At 39.5% G+C, this 16,851-nt stretch overlaps 1 protein-coding gene across 1 annotated transcript in view; it reads left to right on the plus strand.

Moving 5' to 3' along the window:
* LOC307136821 (uncharacterized protein) overlaps positions 1–6,294 on the plus strand; it is a 39,953-nt gene extending 33,659 nt beyond the window's left edge. The window contains exon 4 of the mRNA XM_079834124.1: positions 1,606–6,294. Coding sequence (XP_079690250.1) covers positions 1,606–2,417 — 812 coding nt within the window. The 3' untranslated portion in view covers positions 2,418–6,294. The remainder of the gene's footprint in view (positions 1–1,605) is intronic.
* Positions 6,295–16,851: the final 10,557 nt, after the last annotated feature.

The following is a 16,851-nucleotide window of genomic DNA, read 5'->3' on the forward strand; positions in this document are numbered from 1 at the left end:
TGGGCATGTTGACATAGTTTTTGTGTGAGTTTGTCCGTTCAAGAGCAAAACTTGAAAGAGAACTCAATATTTGCACACTGTGAGACGTGTTCGCGCTTTCGGATGAGTGCACAGACACAAAATCTTCTCACAGCGCGTGCGACTTCTCATTTTGTGATGACGGCGAAAATGACTGTTCATATTCGAACATACTGCAGCACTCGCATGAATTGAACAAAGTTTACAAAGAGAGAATTTGAAGGACTTTTACACGGCACCCATGCTCTTGTCAGACGGCACCTCGGTTGGGAAACACTGCTCTATGGCAACGGTTAGGGATGAAACGATTACCGGTTTCACGATAAACCACGATAAAATTTAGTGACGGTTAGTAATATCGTATAAAATTGTATTATCATTAAAACCGCGTGTGATTATCACGGTTGTGAAAACTCGCGTAAATCTTGTTCAGTCAGCGTCAGTCTGGTGCACCGCACCACTGTTTATGAATGAGAAGAAATGGCAGAAGGCAGTGACAGCACTCGGGGGATTGTTCAGACTTCTAAAAGGACCAAATCTGAGGTGTGGTCATATTTTGGCTTTTACAAAAGTCCTGAGGGAAACTTAATCGCAGATGGTCACCCTGTCTGCAGAACATGCCAGAAGAAAGTCGCTGTAATAGGGGAAACACTTCAAAACTACGAATGCAAGGCAAGTGGACTTTGACCTCAATACCAAAACTACGTCTGGCAAATAATAACGTGAAGCGAACGAACAAATTCAGACAAGACTAGGGTGACGTTTAAGGGATAATAATCAGGGCTTGACATTAACAACCGCCATTTGCGGGTATAACGTTATTTCGGCTGCACACTGTTGAACTTATTATAGTCTTCTCAAAAGCCATCTGTTAATCGCGTTTCGCATTATAACCACTCACATGTGTTTCTATTGAGTTTATGAATGCAATGTCTCATAATCAGAGGCGTTCAGATTAGCAAATTTCGTTCAGAGCGCGCGCCGCTCTCGCTCAAATCTACACTCAAAGCAGAGATAAACGTGGGATGTATGCAGGAGATTCATTCATCATACAGTGGATGACTGTTTCTGTTCTATTTCTATAATGTGTAATTTGTGTTTGTGTGTAGAGGGTCAGTATGGAATTGGTCCAATAATATATATTTTTTAATCTTCCAGTGTTCTTTTATTGAAAAACATGATAAGGTAATTTTGTTCAGTTTTGCTGAAATCATGTGAAGTTTAAATAACAACCGTTGGGCTTAATGAAATATGTCTCTTCATTAGTTACTCTGTTACATTTTATTTATTTCAATGGCCTTGAAAACAAATGCATTCAACATTGTTACGGTAAATAAGTCAGTAAGCAATTCATTAAATGTAGTTGGTAGCACAATTAAAATGCTGTATTGTGTGACATTATGTAATTCTAAGTATATTGTACAAAGTGTAGCTAAGTAGTAACAAATTATGTTATTGACTACAAAATGTATAGAGGAACACATAGGTTGGTGTTTTCCTTCATTCTCTTTAATGAGGAACATTTAAGATGAAAACTTTGATAATTTGGGGTTCCCTGAATTAATTTTCATTTCAATTTTTTTTTAGACGTGATGGAAGTGAATGAAGACAAAAGGCATCGGTTTCAAAAGAAGATAGAAAATGAAGATGGAGATGCAGTCGTTTCACAGACTGAAAGTAAATTAACCCAAAAGCGAGCTGGAAAATCTGGAGTCAAAAGATCTTTCACCTGCTCTCAGTGTGGAAATAGTTTCACATATATAGGACAGCTTATGGGGCACATGAGGATTCACACTGGAGAGAAACCGTTCACCTGCTCTCAGTGTGGAAAGAGTTTCACTCTCAAAAGTTCTCTCAAAGTTCATCTGCACCGTCACTCTGGAGTGAGATCATTCAGCTGTGATCAGTGTGAGAAAACATTTGTTTTTGAATCAAGCTTAAGAAAACACTGTATAGTTCATACTGGTGTGAAGCCTCACGTTTGTTCTTTTTGTGGAAAGAGTTTTTCATTGCTGGAACACTTAAAAGAGCATGAGAGTATTCATACTGGTGTGAAACCTTATATGTGCTTTGATTGTGGGAAGACTTTCATTAAATCAAGCACATTAAAAAGACACCAGAGGAGTCACACTGGAGAGAAACCGCACAAGTGCTCGCACTGTGGAAAGAGTTTCATTCGGCCAGGACACCTGAAAGATCATGAGAGAATTCACACTGGAGAGAAACCGTACAAGTGCTCTTCATGTGGGAAGAGTTTCACTCTGGCAGGAAACCTGAAAACTCATGAGAGAGTTCACACTGGAGAGAAGCCGTACAAGTGCTCTTCATGTGGGAAGAGTTTCACCTGCTCCTCTAGTCTACACAAACATAAGAAAAAGCATTGCCCGAAGTCGTCTTAGTGATCTAAGTTCATGTTTTGATCCACAAGCAAAAAGTTTGATTTTCTCATTGTTCCTACGCAATATGGACAATAGGAAATTGGATTTGAGTGATTTCCAAGATTCCTTTTTATTGCAGCAGGCAAAAGGTCTGAGCTGACCTGAATCTTTTATATTTTTAATGCATCAGTGTTACAAATTCAAGGTGTAAAGTAATAGTGAGAGGTCATGTCTAGTCAGTCAGAACAAGAGACAATTAACTTTAGCCTTTTTATTATACAAATGAAGTAGTTATGACAGAACGAAGCCTCGTTTACTGAAGTCACATGACTTTGGCAGTTTGATTCGCTCTAAAACACTGATTCGATTCATTGGTTGTGGTCTGTTCTCCCAAATCATCAACATGAGTTCAGTTTGCTCATGTGTTGGTCAGATTTTGCAGTAGGTGATGTCATCAGCTCACAAACTAAAATAAATAATCATAAAACCGCCGTACAGTGTTGTATTAAGCTGTAATACATCAAATCTTTTCTGAAGGTTCATATAAAGTGCTGGAGTGATCATGTTGTAGTAAACAGCACATTCCAGGGCCCAGTTTACGGCCGGGGCCCTCTCTGTCCTTAACAGTGGACAAAGTTTTGCTGCTTTTTGATTGGATCTTGGTAAACTGACAAACAAACTGCCCAACGCCTTCAGATAAAGATGCTATGACAACAGCCAGACACCTCTTAGAGGGTAATAAGAAGAACTCTTGTACCAAACCCAGGAAGGACAGACATCTCATTGGCCCAAATGCAGTTTCTTCCCTTCACCCAAATCTCTAATGTCCTGGTCTATGACTGCCATAAAAATTCCACAGGACCTTAGCAGTAGTGGGTGAAAGAAAGACCACATCCAAATCCATTTATAACTATGTTTGGAAAACTTAAGACTGAAGTTAAGGGTCCTGCACACTGCGATTTTTCAAAATCCTCTGCGAATGTTGCTTGTCAGACTGTACGAACATGATCCTCGATGTAATACATGTCACACTGTAGGATCTCAGTTGTCATTATGTCAGACTGTACGACAGTCAGACGCGAAAAACGGACGCAAGCAAGAGACTCGTACGGACTGAGTTTTACGTCATCAATCCGTGACACGTTCGTAACGGTGAGCCGCATTCACAGACACAATGGTAGCGTTCAGCAAATAACAAAAACAAGCGGTGGCATTCATTTTGATAATGTCTTGTCTTGATAAAGAAAAGAAGAAAAATAAAACAGACGATGCATCATCAGGTTCTGCGCTCCTATTGGTTCTTGATTTGACGGTCGTCCTAGGAGAAGTCTCACTGCAGGATTGCGCCTCAAATCTTCTGACACTGCATTTTTGCAATTTTGTCCGAGGTAAAATTTGATCGCAACGGTCATTAATCGGTTGTCGGTGCACATGTCAAACTAAGGATCAAAGACTTCAGATTTTAGCCTAGGATCAGAGAAATCTTTTAAGGCGGGCGTACACGGTGCGAATTCTGACGGTCGGAAGATCGTATGTCCACGCATACGTCATGGGCGAGTTCATCTGAAAATCATACGGACGCAGTGATATACGACACGATTTTACTACCTGCCGATTTTCAGAAGCAATCGCACAAAGTATACGGTTTGCTACAAATGCAGGTTCATTTTCAGCACCGGGAAGTGCGCGTGCGTGCGTGTGTGTGAGAGACGGAAAGACAGGCTGAATTCGAAATCGTCCAGGCCACTATTTGAGGGGACAGCCATTCGTAGTGGTGTCTCAAACCAATAGTGGACATTATTGAGTGCACTCATTCAATCCCACATTGCACCGCTATAACGAGTATACAGCCAGTATACACAATGGCTGTCTGAATTCGCTCACTTGTTTTCATTCACTCCTTCAAGCGAACTGTATTAGTAGACTAAAGTAGGTAATAGTGATTAAGGGTTTAGGGCGCGATTTCGAATTCGGCAACAGAGAGCATTAAAAAGCACCTGATAACTGTAGCTCTTTGGCGAGCCGCTGTAAAATGTCATCACGGACAACCCTTTCATGATAGGCTACACACTGCTTGAGATGTCATACAGTGCTCGCTGTTCCTGCCAGAGTTCAGCGAGTTTATCCTCTTTTTCAAGTGTCCAAATTCGTTGTGGCGCTACTATCGTCGCTTCTTCTTCTGTGGTTTTCCAGCTCCTGATTGGTCAACTTCAGATCGATCGACACATCGGCTCATTGAACCGCACACACGGCACGAATTCAAGCCGACAGCTCCCTAACTTTTTCGACATGTTTAAAAATTATCTTGAGGTCGGGAGGTGCTCTTAACGAGGTCAGCTCGTCTCGTAATTCCTCTCACACGCTGAGAGCCGCGACCATACGAGCATCAATGATTTCCACGTGATTGAAAAAAATCGCATGCAAGCTCGTACGACAGCAAAAATTGCACCGTGTACGCCCGGCTTTAGGATTTCAAAATTTGTCTCAGACGGCCAAATCGTGGCCAAAATCGCACAGTGTGCACCCGGCTTAAACTACACTCATCCATTTCATACTTGTTCAGAGAAATAAGTATTCTCAGTGACAGCTATTTGTAATCTTACAGATTCAGCTGTTAATGAACAAATCAATGGATGCATGACATTTCAATCTTTTTCCATCATGTTTGGTTTCTATTTGTTTAGAATATTGCCAAGGGTATTCTGATGGTGGTTTGGAAAGTGAGAAATGCATAGGTAGACTTTAAAGACACTTTAAAGACTTCTAACTGTGTACAGTATGCAAATGAGTTCCAAAGGAGAAAGGAGGGTGAGCCTCACTGTGTGCCCCCTCCGATGCCAGCAGCCAATCGCAACACTGGAATGGAGAAGCGCCAAATTGCAATCTCCTCCTATTCGGAAAAGGATAAAGGTACCCTTTCAACAGACACACCTTGTTCTGAGTTTCTCCTTGAGAGAGACAAACAGTTCACCAAGTTCTGAGTCTGTCCGGCGAGGATGAGACTGTGACAGAGCAACCAAGTTCTGAGCCTCTGGTTAATCCAGAGAGACAACAAAAGATCCAAGGATCTGAGTCTACAGCTTGTGAGGCAGCAACAGATACGACCACGTTCTGAGCCTCCAGCCTGTGAGGAAAGAGACATTAACAACCACTACGTTCAGAGTTTTAGTCCAGCGAGACGACTACAGCAAGTCCCGAGTCTCCATGCCAGAGAGTCAAAAGCAGATTGACCAAATCCTGAGTGTCTGACCCACAGAGTCAGAAGACACACAGACATTTGCAACAAGGTAAAGCTCAGGAGAGCAAAACTTCACTTCGAGGTTCCTTCGTCTGCGTGTTCCAGATTAAGGACCTTCTGCACCTACTTCAGGGCCTCATCTGCGTGTTCCAGATTTTAGGACCCTTTGGTGCTCCAGGAGATCAGCATCCCACAGATCTTTGTGTTCAAGACTGTTGAAACGGATTCCAGCTCCTTTCCCACTGCATTGTCACTCAGCACAATCAGTGGAAGAAGTCACCTCCATCGGACTGCTCACTCAACCAAGTGGAACGTAAATATCACTTAACCAAACCTCTTTCCAGAAACCTTGGCATTGTTGTATATTATCAGTATATGATTTTCTAATTTACATTAGAGGTAATTTAACTGATGCTAGTTAATAACAAATAATCTTTTGTTTATTTGTTTGATGCATAATAAGGTTCTTCACCTTATTTTCAGAGAAACAACAGTTTATCTTTCCATAAGATAATGCAACTCTTCCATAGCCGCACTCAACTTAATCACATGTATTTTATATATCTTATGCATTTTATTCCTTTATCATTCATTGTATTCATTTAGTAGTTCTGTTAGTTATTCTTGTTTATCTTTTGTTAATAAAATCTATTTTATTACAATTGTGTCTTACTTGTGCTGATAATACAGAAAAGGCTCTACAAGTTAGAAATCTCACCAATCTTTCAGATAAATCAGCTGGCCAACTCTCCCCACTTTACATTCAATCTAAAGTGTTGAACAGCCTCCTGTGTGGAGTGTTCTCATAGAGCCAAGGTAAAATAAATTGACTAGTGTCCCAAACTAAGAGAGGGGGAAGGTGGTCATCTGATGTACTCATAACCACACCTTAAGTGACGTGTGATCCAAAAATCACAACGTCCGCGGTGACGTGAGTACCTATCACTACCTTACTTAACGTCCTTGGATGGACGAAGGTAAAATCACTACATAATTGGCGTCCCTTGTTTGGGCCCAAAAGTGAAATTATTACAATGTATTTTTGGTTTTTAAAATTGTATTTAAAGCGTAAGTTAGAATCACTCTGGTTCCCTCGACAAAAAGCCAATAGAATGTTTCCATTGGCTTTTGGATTATTGCAGAAAAGAATCTCTGTGACCAACAAAAGTTTATGATTCTTACACATTTTGTTCATCATTATATCTTAACAAATGAGCAACTTTTGTGAATTAAGTGTAAATACAATCGACAGAAGTCAAAGGTTGAACATGGGCTGTAAACAAATATCACCACCATTAAGCTTCCAAATTAATTAAACTATTATTTTTATACAAACATCTGTGAAAGAATGGGTTGCTCTCAGGAACTCAGTGAACTCAAGCGTGGTATCGTGATAGGAAATTCCATTCGTGAAATTTCCTAAATTGGGATGGGACAGTATAAAAATTTAATATCACGATTATAGTGACCAAAATTATCATGATTATCAATATTATCACAGTTTTGTTAAAATGAGATGAAAGTGTTCAAAAAGAACTGATGCACTCACTGAAAACACTTTAACAAGTTTTATATTTGAAAATCAACAAACAACAAATAAATCAAGCAGCTCTATGCACTTCTTAAGAAAGCATTTCCTTCCTTATAATGACCATCATCAATAGCAACGCATTATAACAGCGCACATCCATGTATCACAACAGACGTGCACTCTTGTTTAATTCAAATGTAACTTGCTGTCTTGCATCTCCATCTTCGATTGTATTGAAAATGAAATGAAAGACTTTACTATTATTACTACTATAATATTGTTGTGATAATTTTGTGAAAACTTCAGCTGCATTCACACGGGGCGTCAACATCAACACTTGACGGAGGGCGTGTCTGAAGCTGGAGCTGACGCCAGTCGCTTGGGCATTTGCACAGGTGACCTGATTGGCTGACATGATGCAACAGAACCCACAATACAGTTCTGTTAGGGGATAACAGTTTATGACCCAAGACCAGTAGTGAAAAATGAAGACCAAGAGTCAGGAGTGCAATTAATTAAAGAAAAATGTACTGAAGAATAGTTTGCGGTTTCCTCAGCAGAAGCCAGCTTCAAATCTCTCAAGTAGTTCGTAGGCCACGCTCCCTCTACCAGTCTATTGTACATACAGTTTCTCAACAGTTATACTGTTTTCAAGGTCTAGCCATGTCATTACTCAGGTGGATGATTCTGACTGGCTACACAGTAAAATCAGCAGTGTAAAAATTGCAGTGTTAAAAGTTATTAATTCCCAAAGAGTTAAATTAACAATCTACGTGTTAAAGCGTAATCCTCTTCAGTGTAATTATGGGGGTGCTACATAGTGTACATTTATTTTTACACTGAAAGTGCAAAAAACCGCGCCAAATAGTTGGACTCCGCCTTTCGATGACTGCTGCCTCTCCAGATGACGACGCCATTTTATGTTCATTCGACTGAGACGGTGGGTTGGATTGCTTTTCTTTCTAAAATGAAATATTAAGTACATTTGTTAATATTTTTTGTTAAAAATGGTGATGAACACATTTATAAATGATTAACTGCGCGTTTTTGTCGGGATTAAGGAAGCTGGTCAAGTTCATGAGATGCCGAGATGTACAGAGGAATGTGAACTTTTCTCATGCCCATTTGCCCATTTTTTTCCTAGATTAAGGTGATTTTACGTTTAAAATATTTTTTGGGATGTGTTTACAATTTGTTATATATACTTTTAACTTATTTCATTTTGGGTTTTCACAGCCTTCATGAAAGTGTGCATTCCCGCCTCCAGTCACACGGAGGCCTGGTTTTACGACGAGTCAGTCAGGCAGTTAAATTGATAAGGAGCTCTGAAGCAGCAACATTTGGGCTTTTTCTGCGCAGATGAGAGAATTCTTCAAATGGTAATTGCATAGTTGTTTTGAAAGCATTAAGTGTGGCATTATGTTGTGTCCTTTTGTTGAAACGGTAAAAGTGTCTGTGTATTAATGCGTTAAGAATTCCGTTTGTGTGACGCATGCGCATTATAAACAGTGTGTTTAAGCGTCTTGTAGAGTGCCGAAGTTATGACGTCACTTTGTAGGCCAAAACGCGGAAGTGAGTTAGCATTTTAGCACTTCCGGTTCCCTCGCCCTAAAGTCTATGGTTTTTTTGAATGGGTTTTTGCTAAATCGCCTGAAATAAGGTCTGTGGTTAACAAAGCCTCTAAATATTTTCACGTTTTGATCTATGACATAAAACACATTAGTTAAAACCTGCTTGTGATTTTTCAAAACTTTATTGTGTCTTAAAGACGGTGGTTGCAAACAAGTTGCTAAAAGGGGCTACATCCTTTGGCGGGGACTTTAGACGTCATCGTGACAAACAGGAAATCTCTCACTAGCCCGCGTTTCAGCCTCACTTTTGAAGAACTTATGTGGCGTGAATAAATCGCGCTATTCGTGCGAAGTTGGATGCTTGAACATTTTGAGTTTACTCGCTTCATTCGCGTGTGACATTCAATGCACAACAGACACGAATTCGCCTCATAGGAGGAGCTTCTGCCAGCGGCTCGTCTCGTTGAGAAATGACTGACATGGGCTGTGTTTACACGTCTTTTTGTGTTAAAATCTACTGTTAATGTGTGACAAAACGTAGTTTTAAGACTTTTTCAGGCGATAAGGTAGTTGTTGAAAGCTCAAATCTGTGGTTTATTTATAGGAAGAGTGCCTATTTTAACATTTTATCTGGTGTTTTCGGAGTTGTGAGCTCCAGTCGGTCAGCGGCGCTCTGCGCTTGTTTGCCCGGCGATAGTAGACTTTCCTCGGCTAGTCCTTCTGCCGTCTGCCGCTGGCTCTGATGTCTCTGTGGCGTCTCCAGCTATAATTCGTCTTGTGGAGATCTAACGGCCCATATTTACTCTCATGGATATATAATTTGTTCCCTGGCAAATCGTTTAGGCTGAGGGCAAAGTGAAGTTTCATTACTTTATTTTTAGGCTATAAATTTACGTTACCGTTGTAAGTTAGCCGACTAGCACTGACTTTGAATGTTTGACTGAATTGTTTGCTTTATTTAATGTATAGCTTATTATACCTTTTACTTATACTTTTGTATTATTGATCATACATAAACTTGCATTTAACAAAAAGAGACTGGGTTGTGTTTCATGTCATTTAATGTCACCGTGATAATCATATTGTCTGAAAAAACATTAACAAAAGATAAAAAATCTCATAGAGGCACGCATAAACAAAATTAGTTTCTAACATTTTTGGAAAAAACGAATGGGCAATATTTCTCATGAAAAAGTGGATAAATATTCATACACAGCGCAGATCATAATGAGCGAGCGTGTTTTTTAAATAAAGTTTGAGGAAGCTTGATGATGACATTGATCCGCGACCATGGTGTGCTGTAGTCTGTTTATAGCCTACCGTTAGCATTTTATATCTGAAGGCTTTATTTAGGCTTCAAAATGTATACATTTTGGATTAATTTGTAAAGATTATCTTGATAGACAAAACGTGTAAGGGTCATAACTCTTTGTTGAACACAGATCTTATTTTTTGCGATTTTCCAAAAGTCTATGGGGAAAATGCATGGCTTTTCGATCTAGGGAACCCATGCGCTGCTAACTTCCGGGTTGGCCTACAAAGTGACGTCATAACTTAATAATTTTCTCACGTATTTGTTGGCAAACTAGCGATCCTCGGCCCATCTTTGATCCTAAAGGATTAGACCTTTCTTGGATGCTGCTTTTGTACCAATTCATAATTACAATCACCTGTTGACATCACCTGTTTCAAATCACATCATTATTTAACCAATTTACCTCATTACTAGCCCTAAATTGCTCCTGTCCCAACTTTTTTTGAAATGTGTTGCAGGTCTGAATGACAGGAAAGGATGCATATTTACAAATGACATGAAGTTGACCAGACAAAACATGAAATATTTTGTGTTCATATTGTCTGCAATGAAATACAAGTCAAAGTAAATTTAGAAATTACTTCTTTTTTTTTTTATTTGCGTTTTCCATACTGTCCCAACTTTTTCTGATTTGGGGTTGTAATCTTACGCACTACTTTATCTCTGTGTCTGATTCAAGGAGGCAGAATGCTAGATCTAACGAGCCGTAACTGACAAAAATAACTGTCAATGTTACCCTTCCGGTCAAATATTGCGCTGCAAACATTAATAGCAGCTTTAAGTTGTCAATGTTTAGTCAGGACTCAAGAAGGCTGACCTCTTGTAACCAAGTAGCTCCCTTTTTAGGTACTAAGTTGTTATCGGAGGCTGACATAATGCTCTTCGTGTATACTCTGACAGGTGTTGTTGTTGTGCGCGCTAGGGAACGTAAATGCGCCATACGCCATCGCGTCACTATATCATTGATATCGCGATATGACACTATTTTATCATGTAAAAATGTATACCAGTATTATCGTGGATGGTATGATATGGCACACCCCTAATGGCGAGTCACGCAGGGCCTGTGCTCCTCCGCAGCGGTTCCTACCAGTCCGGTCTGAAATAGTCCCAATATAAACACTTATTATAAGTGTACCACTGTTACGTCTATGACGTATTGTATGCTGTGTATGTTCCTGTGTGTCCTCTCTGACAGGATTGGCCCAAGGCTTAACGAGTGACCGTCGATGGTTGGACCAGAGATGAGGCCTGGACTATAAATTCCTCCAAGTCTCCCTGGAGGGGCTCTCACTTTTTGCTCTCGCCTTTTACCTGTTTGCACTCTCTTTGTTACTTGTCATGATTGTTGCTGTGTGTCTCTCTCCTTGATCCTTATTGCTAATGTGTTAGCCTTGGTGTTCAGCTTTAGTGAAAATGCTGTTAAAGTAAGTTACAGAGTGCTGTTAACCATTGTGAGAGCTTTATGTCTTGAACGTCCATGTCCCATGAACTTGTTTGTAAATCACATGTGAAGCTGTAGGGGGTGAGTGCCTTATTTATTTTTGTAGGCCACTTGGCCACCACCCTTTTCTCCTGTTTTGTTGGATAGATAGGGAGGTAGGTTATGTTGTTGTATTTTGGTTTCTTTATTTTTATGCACAGGGAAGTTAGTCCATTAATGGGAAGTTAGAGTGTTGTTTGTTTATTATTTTGGCATTTGCTCACCCCTGATCATTTGCTTCAGTTCTTTTGTTTACGTATTTTGTTTTTGGTTGGTGTTCTCCAATGGCTGCCGCACAAAAGAACTGATCAGAAAGATCTAAGAAACTGAGAAAATAAAATGAGTACTTGAACAGCCATTTTGTGTTGTGTCATTTATGTTGCGGTCCTGACCTAGACCGGGGCCGTAACACCACAATGATTCAGTGTAAGACAAAAACACGCACTCACAAAACCCATAAAAGGTACTATAAATGTCGTTACAAAGTCCATCTCACTACAGTGGTTCAACAATAATTTTATGAAGCGACGAGAATAGTTTTTGTGCGCAAACAAAAAATCGAAATAACAACTTTATTCTGTGCCTTAGACGTGAACTCACGAAGCATGCGCAAGAGTAGAGCTGGCGTTCTGACACATGACTCGTAAGCGAGGAGCTTTGTTTACAAGCAGAGTAAGACGCGCCATATCTAAGCTGTTGAATTCTACATTGATCGCGCTTTAGGTCTTGGCGTAGTGCTCAAAATGGTGCTAAAGTGTGCATTTCATGGATGCCCGAACTGTGCTCGACGTAATATTCTCATGCATGCGTCGTGGTGCTTCATGAGTTCACGTAAGAGGCCCAGAATAAAGTTGAATAAAGTCGCTATTTTGATTTTTTGTTTGTGCACAAAAACTATTCTCGTTGCTTCTTAAAGTTATTGTACAACCACTGTAGTGAGACGGACTTTGTAACAACGTCTTTATTACCTTTTATGGGTCTTGAAAGAGGAAATGTCATTGCTCCCAATGGAGGCCTTTCTGAGCCATCGGATTTCAACAAAAATATCTTCATTTGTGTTCCAAAGATGAACAAAGGTCTTACGGGTGTCGAACAACATGAGGGTAAGTAATTAATGACAGAATTTTTGTTTTTGGGTGAACTTACTCTTTAATGCCAGGTGTGAGTGAACGGTGCAACCCTGTGACTACACAATCATCTGAACAGAATGGTTCCTGAGAGTTATGCATGTCATTATTATGCCATGTAACTGTTTGGTGATGTTTTTGTTCGTTTTGTTTTTGGTGAGAAGACCTCAGCTAAGTTCCTGGAAAGGCTTCTTCCAAGACCTTCAAGGACCTGATTGACTGTGGAATCTGCTGTGAAAGAGGATGAAACCAATGATTCAGGTTCGACTATAATTCAGAATAAGATTATCTATACCCGATTATCTAAATTATTTTGATTATCAAAAAGGTACATTTGGACATTTTTGTCACACTACCTATTGTCTGCCTCAAAATATTGCCAGTTGTGTTGATTGTATTGTGGAAAACTGATACAAAGATGGCCAATTGGAGAGCTGACTTTGAGTGTTTTTTGTTTTGTTTTTTTGTCTATGATCTGTAGGCGAGGAATAACATACCAGAACACCTTGATTGAATTGAAGAGATCACACAGCCATACCTGCTCGCTGATGGGACAGGGAGGAACAGCATTCATGGATGCTACACAACTGTCGACAAGTAGCTTTCTGCAATCTTGTTCAAATCTACCTGCTATATTTGTTTGTGTCTAGGCAAATTTGATGATTTTATGCATTTTATTAACTTCTTTTAAACTTTATTTCTGTGCAACACCTCAAGAATGTGATTGACTAATTGACAATTACACATCTTTAAAGTAGCCGCTTTGTCCATTTGTTAAATAAACTTTGGATTTATACGTCTGAAGACTCTTGATTTTATGTCTGATCTTGTACATTAACACCATAAAATAGTGTAAAAGATTGTGTAAAAAAATGTTTGCACCGAACAGAATATTTTATTAATAACACTTATAGTGGAATTAAATCAACACCAGGGGTGTTAAACACCCCATGGTGTAAAACTTGAACAACAATTGTAAGTGTAACACTTTACACCCACGGTGTAATTTTTCTACACTGTAGGGTGCTATATTAACACTGTAAATTCAACACTACAAACGGTGTACTTTTTACACTATTTGATTTTGGGACCATATATGATCCGGAATAGTGTTGAAATTAACACTTTAAGTGTTCATTTTACACTGTGTTTTTTTACTGTGTAAGAGAAAATAGATAGTCATGGTAAATTTTCATACATTGTCAGTTAATCAGGTTCACGTGTCCATAAATTACTTGTTGACGCTTTCACCCGGGAATTAAGCACGTTTTGACTTTCCAGATCTGGAGCAGGCGCCAGCTTGTCCAGAACAACATCCTGTCACTCTCCCTAGGATGCCCGTTTTACACCTTCAATGCTGATCTGTAACACAATACTGCGCACATACACAGATACACAGTCTCTCAAAGGTTGGAGTTGATTGAGCTCCAGTTCTGACCAGAACGTTTCCCAAAACACACTGATAACATGTGCTTTCTCAGACAGTATTCACCATAAGTATTTAAGTTAGAATATGAAATGAAAGTCAAATCCATATTTCATCTCTGGAAGCTGGGCTAAGTGAGTAAGCAGTGTTACTGCACTCCTGCCAGGTTAGGGGTGTGTGATACCTCCAAAATCCAAACACATCACAACATGTTCTGCTATCAAGTGTTTAGCGACACATCACACATCCCACACAGACTCTCAGTCACCACTCAGAGACCAAATACACACTTTAGAAAACATTAAACAACAATCATTGGTCCTATTGATTTAGTAATATCATAACTGGAAATAATCATTACAATCATTATGTAGTGAATCTGAATGTAGTGAAATGACGTGTGGCCAAGTATGGTGACCCATACTTGGAATTTGTGCTCTGCATTTAACCCATCCAAGTGCACACACACAGTAGTGAACACACACACCAGGAGTGGGCAGCCAGACTGCTGCGGCGCCCGGGGAGCAATTAGGGGTTTGGTGCTCAAGGGTCACCTCAGTCGTGGTATTGAGGGTGGAGGAGAGCGCTGGTATTCACTCCCCCCACCGACAATTCCTGCCGGACCTGAGAATCGAACCCGCAACCTTTGGGTTGCAAGTCCAACTCTCTAACCATTAGGCCACGACTGCCCCATTATAATATTACAGGAGGATAATATTAAGGCTTTGATTATAAATTGAATTAGGTTATATCTAGTATAGGCTATATATTGAAGCAGCAGTGGATTTCAGAATCCGCACCCTTCAGTTCAGTAACACATAACATCACCCAATTAAAGTAAATGAGAAGCACTGATGCCGACGCCCTGTGTGAATGCAGTGCCATTGTTTTGTCTCAAGATTCACATCAGTAATGTTTTTTTTTTCTTTTTTCTGAGGCATGTTTATAAAAGTCACTTAAATGTTCTAATTAAACTAAGGCCTAATCCTGGCTTAATCTAGTCCTGTCTGTGAAACCAGGCCATAATGTGTAGCATGAGCCACGTTTCCACCGCTGGAACTTTCCCCAGGAACTAGGGACTTTGGGGTGGTACGCTGTGTGTTTCCGGGTCATTTAGGTGGAAATGGGTCTATAGATATATTCACTATATATGTTTTCGTAGCATTCATTTGGCACGTCATCAAGGACAGCATTGTGTTTTGTCAATAAAATGTAAAAAAAGGGATTTAAGCTTTTTATCCAATTAATCAAAGAAATAATCGACCAACTAATCGATGATCAAAATAATCGTTAGTTGCAGTCCTAGTTTGTTTCCAAACCTGGTGAGTTTTCTCCCTTAGTTCGGTTAGTTTAGGCATCTGAACATGGCAATCACATTCGGATATAGAGTTACGGTTAGGGTTTGATTTTGGGTTAGTTACGTGTATTTATGAAAAAAAAACGCCATTAGAGCAAAACATTCACATCTGGATAATTGGGAGTGATTGTAATTGTGATGATCATCTGCTAAATGAGCAACAGCGACCACAATTCACACCTTCAGTCAGTGAAGCCGCTCCCACAGCCGTTCATGCAGCTGCGTAGCTTGTTTAAGGGAGTGGCGAAAACCATTTTTAGAACAGCAGCACAAATTTAAACCTAAAATGAGCAGGTACATTATGATTCCATCTTCCAAATCGGGTTTTTGTCTTATCCTGAAGCACTACGGTACGCCTATAATAAGTGTTTATATTCAGACTATTTTAGAGAGAGCGGGACGCAACCACCGCGGAGTAACCGAGTACCTGCGTGACTTGTCTAGACATAAACAGAGAGAAGTAGCTCCGGCTACAGTGTTCTTCCGCAAGACGGCACATTAAGTTTTGTTTATTAAGTGCCAAAAGCTACATAGTGTACCTTTAACTGATTTAATTCACTGTTTATCAGACTGTGATTTTATTTTTATTTAATCTAAATCGGACAACTTGCGTTGAGCTGCTCGGACAGAACTGGAGTTCTGAAGTGTTTAAGGTAAATCTTCTTATTCTCTTAATAACTCTCACATTTTTATCTGTAAGTAATACTTGTACTATAACTTAAAAATGAAGTCAAGGTTATATTAAAGCCAACAACATCAGTAACACACAACAGTTGAAGGAGTCCAGAAGGTAAATACAAATGCTCAAAAGTTTGAATCTATCCAAAATGATCTATAATGGTGAAACAGCTGTGTAACCTATAATGTTATTTCTAAATCAATACTTAATTATTCTAAATTACACATGTTTGGGGAGATAAATTGTGTTTGTATATTGTCAAGCAAGATAATCTTATCTCGGTTGTCGTTTTATCCATTCTAATCTATAAAGGTTGGATAGTTTAATAGTGATTGTTTTCATTAAATGGGACCTTGTTTTTAATGGGGAAAAGGAATAATGAAAACTGTGAAAAGTGTGGGACTAAAGAAAATGTTGAACATGTCATTTTGCGATGTATATTATATGAGGTGGAAAGACGGTATTGCAAGATAGGGTTCATGAGGCAGGGAGGGAGTGGAATCTGATGGGGATACAGAAGGAGAGGGAGAGGGTATAAGAGTCACCATGGAGGCACTATTTACATTCATTAAAGACACAGGGTTGATGAGCAGAATATCATTTTTTTAATTATTTTTATTATAAAATAACATGATGTTACACACTCCTGTACAGTAGGTGGCGGTATGCACCTTAAAGTTGTCTGCAATACGCCATTAACCTAGAGAAGAATAGAAGAAGAAGTGATT

Source organism: Gobio gobio (assembly GCF_949357685.1).
Source record: "Gobio gobio genome assembly, chromosome: 14".
NCBI lineage: Eukaryota > Metazoa > Chordata > Actinopteri > Cypriniformes > Gobionidae > Gobio > Gobio gobio.